This window comes from Sorex fumeus, unplaced genomic scaffold (genome assembly GCF_029834395.1).
Source record: "Sorex fumeus unplaced genomic scaffold, SorFum_2.1 ptg000041l, whole genome shotgun sequence".
Classification (NCBI taxonomy): domain Eukaryota; kingdom Metazoa; phylum Chordata; class Mammalia; order Eulipotyphla; family Soricidae; genus Sorex; species Sorex fumeus.
The window spans coordinates 669927-679646 of NW_026606098.1; the positions used below are offsets into that span (position 1 = coordinate 669927).

The following is a 9720-nucleotide window of genomic DNA, read 5'->3' on the forward strand; positions in this document are numbered from 1 at the left end:
TGCTGGCTGCCAGGTGTGCCCCTATAATAGTAACACATTCAAATCCCGCGGCTGTGGCTGGAGAGATTGTCCACTGGGGAGGGTGCTGGCCTTGCTTGTGGCCGATCTGGTTTCAATCCCCAGCCTCCCATACCGTCTGGAAGGTTCGCCCACCAGGAATCATTCCTGATTGCAGACCCAGGACTAAGCCCTGACTGAGCACCGCTGGGTGTGGCCCCAAAACCAGCAAAACAAACCCAGAAATCTCGCAGGCCGGAGAGGTAGTGTGGGGCTCACTTCTGCTGAGTATCGCCCCAAAACAAAACAAAAATAATCCAAAATCTTGGAACTGCTGCCCGTACCGCCCCTCGTCCCCCAGCGCTGCCTCCCTCTAACAATAAACATTTCTAATTCTGGAGACCTCCCCTGATGCCCCGCCCAGGGGCCCCTGCCTTCCCTACCCCCTTTCCATCTTCCCATAGTTTGTGTGTGTGTGTGTGTGTGTGTGTGTGTGTGTGTGTGTATGGTTTTTTTTTTTTTTTGCTTTCTGGGTCACACCTGGCAATGCACAGGGGTTACTCCTGGATCTGCACTCAGGAGTTACTCCTGGCGGTGCTCAGGGGACCATATGGGATACTGGGAATCAAACCTGGGTTGGCTGTGTGCAAGGCAAACGCCCTACCTGCTGTGCTATCTCTCCAGCCCCTTTTTTGTTGTTTTTTTTTTTTTAAGGCAGATTTTATTTGGAGGATTTTTGAAAGGAAAGAGAAAGTGGGAGAGTGGAGAGTAAGAGATAGAGAAACATGCTCAAGAGAGAACACAGGCTTCACCAAGGGCGGAGAGAGCCCCTACACACAGCATTCGATAGGAAGCATGAAAGTCCACATCTCAAGAGGGGAGATGTGGGCGACACATGTCCTCAGGAACCACATGTGCTCAGCCACACGGGCACAAGCCGCACACGGGCTCAGGCAGCATATGTGCAGTTTATGTGTTTTGTTCGAGGTGTTTTGCCCTCCGAATTAGTGGGGAAACAATATGATCTCTCTGCCTCTGTGGCCCACGACCAGGCATGCCAGCCGCTCTCCCAAATGTTCGCATCCGGTGCTGTGCCCTGGGAGCAGCCCCCAGGCCCGGTCCTGCCAGCCCCTCAGCTGCCGAGCAGACGCTTCTGCTGGAACCACCAGAGACGCTCACTTGGCAGGCCCGCGGCCCTGGCCTCATTCTGAGCCGCAGCCTCTGACCTGGTGCCATTTGCCGAGACGCAGGCACGGGGCCGAGCTCCCTGGGGCGGGGGCTGCCCTGGAGCTAGAGTGGGGACTGGGACTGGGAGCCTCGCCAGCACGCATGTCGGGAACCTTCCAGAAGCAGCAGCTCTTTCCCGTCACCCTCCTGGGCTCTGGCTGCCGGGGTGGGGGGTGGGGGAGGGATTTCCTGTCCTTGTGGCTCCCCCCCTCCCCCCATAGCTTTTTCTCCCACTTCCCCCAGTCTGCAGGAAAAGGTTGGCTCAGGGTTTGACAGAGGGAGGACAGATACAGACTTAATGAGGGACAAGTCTATCAGCTTGTAGGGCAGGAGGGATGGTGCAGTGGGGAGGGCGCTTCCATCCCCAACACCATCTGGCGACCCCCGAGCACAGCTAGGAGTAAGCCCTGACCACTTGCAGGGGTGGCCCACGCACGCACACACAAGCGCACACACGCACACATGCGCGCGCACATGCACACACATGGTGAGCACAGAATCCTTCTTTTCAGTCAAAGGTGAAAGTCCAAATGAAGCAGAATCATTTGCATCGTGCTACGGCACCTCTGAACTTGGCGTGGCCGAAGGGCAGCTGCCAGCTATTGAGGGACAGGAATCACAGTGGACACGTAGCGAAGGGAGTCCAGATTCGAACCCACAGCACCTGCCCACGACTTGGGGCTCCGACAGGCCACCTTGCTCAAAGGCTCTGTCCCCTGCCCTGACCCTGCACGACCTGTGGTTTCCGGGCCATGGCTCCACCCTGGCTTCTGGGTTCCAAGCCACACTTTGCCATTTAGCAGGACCAGGACCTTCACAGAGAGGCGACGGGGCCCAGTTGGAGGTGTAAACACATTGTCCCTAGCAGGGCGGGGTCTCAGGCACTTTGCTGGTGGGGAAGGGGTATTAACTTTGTCCAGCAGAGTCATGCATGGCGTTGGCGTCAAGTACAGGGCAAGCGTTGACATCAGCGTTAGCGAAGCACAGAACCTCAATCAATACAAAAGATTTTGGAGGGTGTGGCATGCGGGCAGAGTTCAGGGCTCACTCCTGGCTCCGCTCTCAGGAGTTACTCCTCACAGTGCTCAGGGAACCCTGTGGGATGCCAGGGATCGAAACTGAGTCATCTGCATGCAAGCCAAAGCACCTTACCTGCTATTCTATAGTTCCAGCTGCAATACAAAAGAAGGTTTCTTGTTTTGTTTTGTTTTGTTTTGTTTTTTGTTTTGTTTTTTGCTTTTTGGGTCACACCCAGCAATGCACAGGGGTTACTCCTGGCTCATGCACTCAGGAATTATTCCTGGTGGTGCTCGGAGGACCGTATGGGGTGCCAGAGATTGAACCCGGGTTGGCCGCATGCAAGGCAATAGAAGTTTTAATTAACAACAGTAATAATAGGACTAGAGAGATAGAACAATGGGTAAGGCATTTGCTTGCATATAGCTTACCCTGCTTTGAATCCCATTAACCACATTTGGTAACCTCCGTGGGTGGTCCCTCCCTGTGCTCAGAGCCAGGAGTAAGCCCTGCTAGGTGTGGTCTCCAAATTTTAAAATAATAAGGATTAACACTATTGTAATCATGTTACCTAAACCTCAGTCAGAATTTTAGTCAGAGCGATAGATAGTATAGCATATCAGGAATGACCCCCCCACATGTGACCCAAACATCCCCCCACCCACATAAAAAAAAAAAAAGGACCAAGACTGGGCAGAATCCAAAACTTTCTAAAATTTTTTAAACAAAACAAAAAAATGCAGATATTATTTTCAAATCAGAAAATTTTGTTTGAAACAAGAAATTCTCTTAAAGACTGCATGTTGTCTAATGCCAGAGCGGGTTATTTTTCTGCTTTTTGTCTTTGGACTAGCAAGAAGTGCCCCAGCGACATAACCGGTCTGACGTCTCTAAAATCTTCTTTCTTTAGAACGCCTGACGGACAATCTCCGCGTGGGACCGACATCCACAGTCGCTGCTCAGATGTTTCTTTTTTTCAGAGTTCTGCTGCTCAGAATATCCCCTCAGCATCTGACTTCACTCTGGCCCATCATGGTCTCTGAGTTAGTAAGTACCCGCGCTTTCCTTCTGGGGACTGCTAGGAGCCAAACAGTAGTGCAGCGAGGACAGTGCTCACCTTGCCCCTGGAAGCCCAGCATCCCAAATGGTCCCCTAAGCACCACCAGGAGCCATTCCTGAGTGCAGAGCCAGGAGGAACGCCTGAGCACCACTGGGTGTGACCCAGAAACCAAAATTCTGTGAAATTGGGGGCTTTTTATATTCTGCTTGAGAGGTCGAGATGTGGCTCAGTGGTAGCCCACTCATCCTTGAGTTTGATTCCTGACACTCACCTCCCACCCACCCCTCACCAAAAAAAAATAATAATAGTAATAATAATAGGGCCTTTATTTGGGTTCAGTAGTAGAGTGTTTCCTACCTTCGGTGTGCAAGACTAGGATTAGATCTCATCACAAACTAGAAATGAAAAGCTTCTTTAGGAATTACAGACTAATTCCTAGCTGATTGCGTCTGCCAGACTTTCAGCTGGAAACACATAGTCTGTTCTTGGTTAAATGCAGAGGGTTTTCTCCTGTCCCATAATCTGTTTCATCTCTCCCTCTGTCAAGTCTTTTTTTGTCGTGTATATAAACACGTTAAACATCAGGCCAGGGGCTGGATCAATAGCAGAGGATAGGGTGTTTGCCTTGTACAAGGCCTACCTGGGTTCTATCCCCAGCACCCCGTATAGTTCCCCGTGTCCAGCCCAGAGTGGTTCCTGAGCACAGAACCAGGGGTTACCACTAAGCACTGTCGGGTGTGCGCGTCCCCCCCCCCCCCCCCAACAAACCATCAAAATAAACAGCAAGCCAGGGGCAGGAGCTAGCTCAGCAGTTCAGGAGCTTGCCTTTGCACGCCACTGGCCCTCATCCCCTGACCCATAGATGGTCCCCTGGAGGCCTGTCCAGGGTGGTCCCCAAGCACAGCCAGGGGGACGCAGAAGCAAACAAAAAGTGAGCCATTTTGAAGCGCCCCAGATAGTAACCCGAATGTGTATTCTCTTTAAGATTCAAACCTTCCTGCAGCTGGAAGAAGAGCTGAAAGAGGAGGAGGAGTCTTCAAGGTACGGGGTTACAGGGGCTGTGTGTGGGGGCAAGTGACTGTCCACATCATCTGTGACCCCCACCATAGATGTAGACCCCTCTCAGGCCCCGTCCTGTTTGCTTCTCGGAGTCCTTGGTGCAGGATCCAGAGGTGTTCAGCGCTCCTCCAGGGGCAGAATGTCCTTCTGGACGCGTGGCTGCGGCAGACGAGGTGTGAAGGAGCTTGTAACCAGGGTGTCGTTCCCTCTGCAGAAACAGCAGCAAACCGGGCCGGGCGAAAGCTCCCGAGGCCGCGGGGGAGCCCCCCGCCAGCGCCAGCGTGTACCTGTCAGCTTGCAAATTCCTGGACACGGCCCTCTCCTTCCCCCCAGACAAGATGCCACTGTTTCAGGTGTAAGTCCCTTAAGCCCAGAGACCCCTCACCCTCTCTCTCCTGGTCAGTCTCTATGGGTGGGTTTCTTTGGGTGTCCCTGTGTGTTGATCGGGGTCTGCTTCTGCCGTCTCTTGAGACACAGACTCCCCACTGGCGCACCAGGCTGCATTCACCTCTGTTTCTAATGAAATAAGTGGAACGTGCCATCCCCAACTCACTCTGCCCCTGATTTAATTTCATGCCAGCCCCAGATGCCATTTCTGTTAGGCCCATCTCCCCAAAAAGCAATATTGAAGCAGAAATGTTAATGCTTAAAATATGGCTTCTGGGGCTAGATAGTACAGCTGGGAGGGCATTTGCCTTACACATGGTCTGCCCCGGTTCATTCCCCAGCATCCCATATGGTCCCCTGAGCAGTGCCAGGAGTAATTCCTGAATGCAGAGCCAGGAGTAAACCCTGAGTATCAAAACATCAACAACAACAAATGGGCTCTCACAAAAAGGGTGGGGGTTTTCTTTAACTACCAATTGTTTTGTGAAAGGAACTATTGTAAAAGGTCACATAGTGGGGTCGGAGAGACAGTGCAAGGCCCCTGCCTGACATGTAGCTGAACCCAGCACTGCTGGGAGTGATCCCTGAGCACCGCGCCTGGAGCAAGCCCTGAGAGCCGCCAGGTGTGGCTGGAAAACCTGAAAGGAAGTGAATGGCCACATAGAGCGATAGCACAGCGACAGGGCATTTGCCTTGCACGCGGCCAGCATGGCCGAGCTCAGTTCAGTTCCTCTGCCCCTCTTGGAGAGCCCGGCAAGCTACCGAGAGAATCTAGCCCGCACGGCAAAGCCTGGCAAGCTACTCGTGATATATTCGATATGCCAAACACAATAACAACAAGTCTCAAAATGGAGACATTACTGGGCCCGCTCGAGCAAATTGATGAACAACGGGAGGACAGTGCTATAGTGCTACTAGATTCTTTATTTTGAATTCATGATTTCCTGTGAAAACAAAGCTATAGAATGCTGGAGATGAGGAAGATGAGGGTAGGTGTGGCAGGGCGTACAAGAGCGATGGCTGAAGTGGGCAGAGGGAGATTCCTTGGGGGCGCTGACGCCACCCTAAGGTCGATGTGCGCGTCCTTTCTGTCACAGTGCTCCCAGAGTCTGCCTGACCTTGGGCTTCTCCCCTCCAGTTACAGGTGGGCCTTTGTTCCAGAGGTGGACACGGAGGGCCCTGAATTCTTGTCCGAGTCAGAGGAGAGTCACCAGGAATGCAAGCCCCACACTGTCCGGATCCTCAAACTGCTCAAGTTAAAATATGGGGTAAATAGTCTCCCTTCTCGAGGCCGAGGGGCGGGGCGAGTGCTTCAGGAGGCCGCAAGGTCAGTGCCATGGCCCCCAGCCGGCTGTCCAGAACAGAGCTAGCACTCGATGCCATGTTGATTTTTCTCACTTCTGTCCACCACCCGGGCAGCAGCTCTGAGACCCCGGTCTGGACAACCCAAGTTATGTGGAAGTACTTTCCCAAGGGCCAGAGCGACAGGACAATGGGGAAGGCGCTGGCCTTGCACGTGACTGACTTGGATTCTACCCTCAACGTCCCATATGGGCGCCCCCCCCCCCCCCCAGCCCCTGCAGGAGGCATCCCTGAGCACAGAGCTAGGAATAAGCCCTGAGCACCGCTGGGCGTGGCCTTAAAACAAGAACAGCACAAAAGTAGTTGGCCCCAGTCCAGTCCTTCCATAGCTAGGGGCGGACCTGGGGCAGGAGACCCTGGAGGTGTTCTGGGAGGACCTCGAATCCCCACCCCATCATTGGCTCCTCCATCCCCTCTGTGTGCTCCCGCAGGAGATCAGCAGCTCGGATGAGATCACCCTGAAGAGGGAGTTTCCTCTTCTGCGCCAACATTCCGTTTCCAGCATGAAGCAGTTAATGCCGTTCTTCAGAACGCTCAACTGCGCGTTCAAAACCCAGAGCAAACTGCCTGCTGCTGGCCCTGGCCCACCGTCCATGGAGTTTCCCGTCACCGACAGCCCGAAGGTCCTCAAGCAGCTGGAGGAATGCGTGGAGTACGACTTTCTGGAACATCTGGAGTGTTGACCTTCGAGAGCCGAATTTGGGAAACGTGCTCGCTGGCGCACTGTGGGGGGAGTGCTGGGTCCGCAGCTGGGCCTGAAGCCGGGCCTGAAGCCTCTTCCGTGTCTGGGCTCCAGACCACAGAAACATCAAGCCACACATTTCAGACCAACTACAAGTTACATTGGAGTTTTGGCACTTGGGGGCACAGGGGTGGTGCCTGCCTGACCTTGGGCTTCTCTCCTCCAGTTACTGGGCCAGGGTCAGCTCTCACTGTCTTCTGAAGAAGGAAGGGGTCAGGGTCATGCTCTAAAACAAGCCTGTTCGAGTGGGGGGGCGGTGGCGGAGCGAGTCTCCAATGTCTGGGGACGGTGCATCCCCCTTGTAACATACTTGGATTTACGTTTTCTTCCTCATTTTATGTAAATAAAATAAAGTTAATATATCCTCTAACAGGACCACCGCCTTTGTAATAGGAATTGGGAGGAAGAATGAAATGCAGCATGGGTCTCTTGGTAGTGCAGACATAGGGGTCTGTCTCAGCAGAGGTTCTCTATGAAGTTCAAGTTGCTGAACTTTCTTTTCTTTACCCTTTCATATCCTTTAAGATGTTTATTTGAGGCCTGGAGCCATAGTACAGCAGGGAGGGCACTAGCTTACATGAAGCCAACCCAGGTTCGATACCCAGCATCCCATATGGTCCCCAAGCACTGCCAGGAGTGACCCCCGAGACCCAATAAACCAAAATGCTTATTTGAGGGACTGGAGAGACAATTCAAAGGGCTAGAGCACATGCTCGATGCCTGGGATCTGATCCCTGGCACCACTGGGGAGGTCGGACTTTGACACTGTGCAGACTTTGACACCATCTGAAAACAAAGATCTGTTTTCTGAGAGTAGCCGCTGCCCCTTACCACCCACTATTCAGCAGTGGCGGGCACGGAACGGGGGCATCACACATCTCACTCCTGCCTGTGGGGACCGTGTTCAGCCGTGGGGCCGGCATACTTTCGCAAACCCTGACGGCGACGGCCTCACTAGTACCTTGCCAGCTCTTTCCCTCCACACTGGCCGGCAGATACCTGGAGCCTCTGTGCCGGGAACCGCTCAGGGGCTCCATCCTCCTGGGGTCTCCTCATCCCCCAGAAACCCCCATGGGTCACAGAACTATCCCTTGCCCAGGCACAGACTGACCTGCAGCATGTCTCCCCTCTCCCAGGCCCTTTGTCGGTACCAGCACCCTCTCCTCCAGGGCCATGTGTACACCTTCCCCGCAGCCAACACACACAAATGTGTGTCCAGGATTGCACGGCAGCTGGGAAGTGACTCCCGGGGCCAGAGCACACGCTGTGCACATAGGAGTCCGGATTCCATCCCTGGCACCGTGTTCTCCCCCTAAGCAGCGCCAGAAGTAACCTAAACAAACACGGGGTATGGCGCAACTCCACCCCCCCACCCCACACAGTCACACGGAGACCCAGACACACTCAAAGGACTAGAGCACGTGAAACCTTCAGCCCAGCATCATGCAGGGAGTCCACCAGAGCACCACCAGGTGTGGTCCCATAGCCAAAGTTATAAGGGAAAAGCTTTGCCAAACATTACCATCTGAAGCGACAGAAGGATGGAGGGAGTGCAGGGGTGAAGGAGCGTCCCTTGCATGTGGCCAACCTCGGTTGGGTCTACAGCACTGCATGGTCCCCCAAGCATCACCAGGATTAGCCCTGGAGATCCCCAACCCCTCAGGAATTGAGCAGAACATTCCTAGGCCCCTGCAGCAAGCTACCAGCCCGGCAAACTGAGAATCACACAGGGGCCTCATGGGCATCCTGAGCACTGCTTGGGAGGCTCTGCACGAGAATTCAGTTAATAAAATGTTCAACATTGAAAGTGTAGAAGTATCAGTTCTATGTATGAACCTCATTTCTACCATGAGTTAACTCTGACTCGGGTTGTAAGGAGATAATCACACCCAGATGAATAACATCAAAGTGGTGTGTGCACTCCCCTAGCATAAAGGACAACCGTCGACTGGGGTCAGCGTGATGGCACAACAGGTAAGGCACTACCCTTGCACGCAATCAACCCAGGTTCGATCCCCAGGACCCCATATGGTCCCCTGTGCACCACCAGGAATAATTTCTGAGAGCAGAGCCAGGATAACCCTGAGCACCAAGTATGACCCCAAAACAAATGAACAAAATGACAAGAGTCAGACTGCAGAGACAGTCCTGCGGGTAAGGTGCTTGCTTTGCATGGAATCGACCCAGGTTCAACCCCCAGCACCACCAATAGTGATTTCTGAGTGCAGAGCCAGGAGTAAGCCCTGAGGACCGCCAGCTGTGACCTCATACTCACACACACACACACACACACACACACACACACCCTCAAAAGTGACAACAGTACTTTTATGTGCAGTATCTGAGTGCTAATGGAATCGTATTGGGGAACAAGTCAGAGCTTACTATGAGATGGGTCTGGAGAAATAGCGCAGCAGGTAGGGCATTTGCCTTGTAGGCACGCGGCCAACCAGGTTCGGTTCCCAGCATCCCATATGGTTCCCTGAGCACTGCAAGGAGTAATTCCTGAGTGCAAAGCCAGGAGTAACCCCTGTGCATCGCTGGGTGTGATTCCCCCCCCCCCCCCACAAAAAAAGGAAAGCTTAGTGTGAGAGAAAATGGGTGAAACGGAGCTTTCTATGCCCAACAATTTCCATGAGGGACGGCCCTACCCTCAGCACTTGGTGGCCAGCTTTATAAGCTGCAACGTGAACGTGAAGAGCTCAAAGCTGTTCTTCAGGAGACGTTGGTTAATGTTTGACATTTACAGCTAAGTGGTGAGCTTAGTGAGCCTTCATCTGGTTGAGAAAAGAGGAGAAATGTTGCTCCTCTTTTCAGCTCCATCAGCCCGGAGCCCCTGTGTGTGGGAAGGGCAGGACCTACTGACTCT

General features: G+C 53.4%; 1 protein-coding gene across 1 annotated transcript in view; it reads left to right on the forward strand.

Annotated features, from left to right (window-relative positions):
- The window catches only part of DOP1B (DOP1 leucine zipper like protein B), an 82348-nt gene extending 75154 nt beyond the window's left edge, over positions 1-7194 (forward strand). Inside the window, exons 33-37 of the mRNA XM_056119525.1 lie at positions 3152-3288; positions 4287-4342; positions 4575-4715; positions 5886-6015; positions 6541-7194. Of these exons, the coding sequence (XP_055975500.1) occupies positions 3152-3288; positions 4287-4342; positions 4575-4715; positions 5886-6015; positions 6541-6792 (716 nt within the window). The 3' untranslated portion in view covers positions 6793-7194. The remainder of the gene's footprint in view (positions 1-3151; positions 3289-4286; positions 4343-4574; positions 4716-5885; positions 6016-6540) is intronic.
- Positions 7195-9720: the final 2526 nt, after the last annotated feature.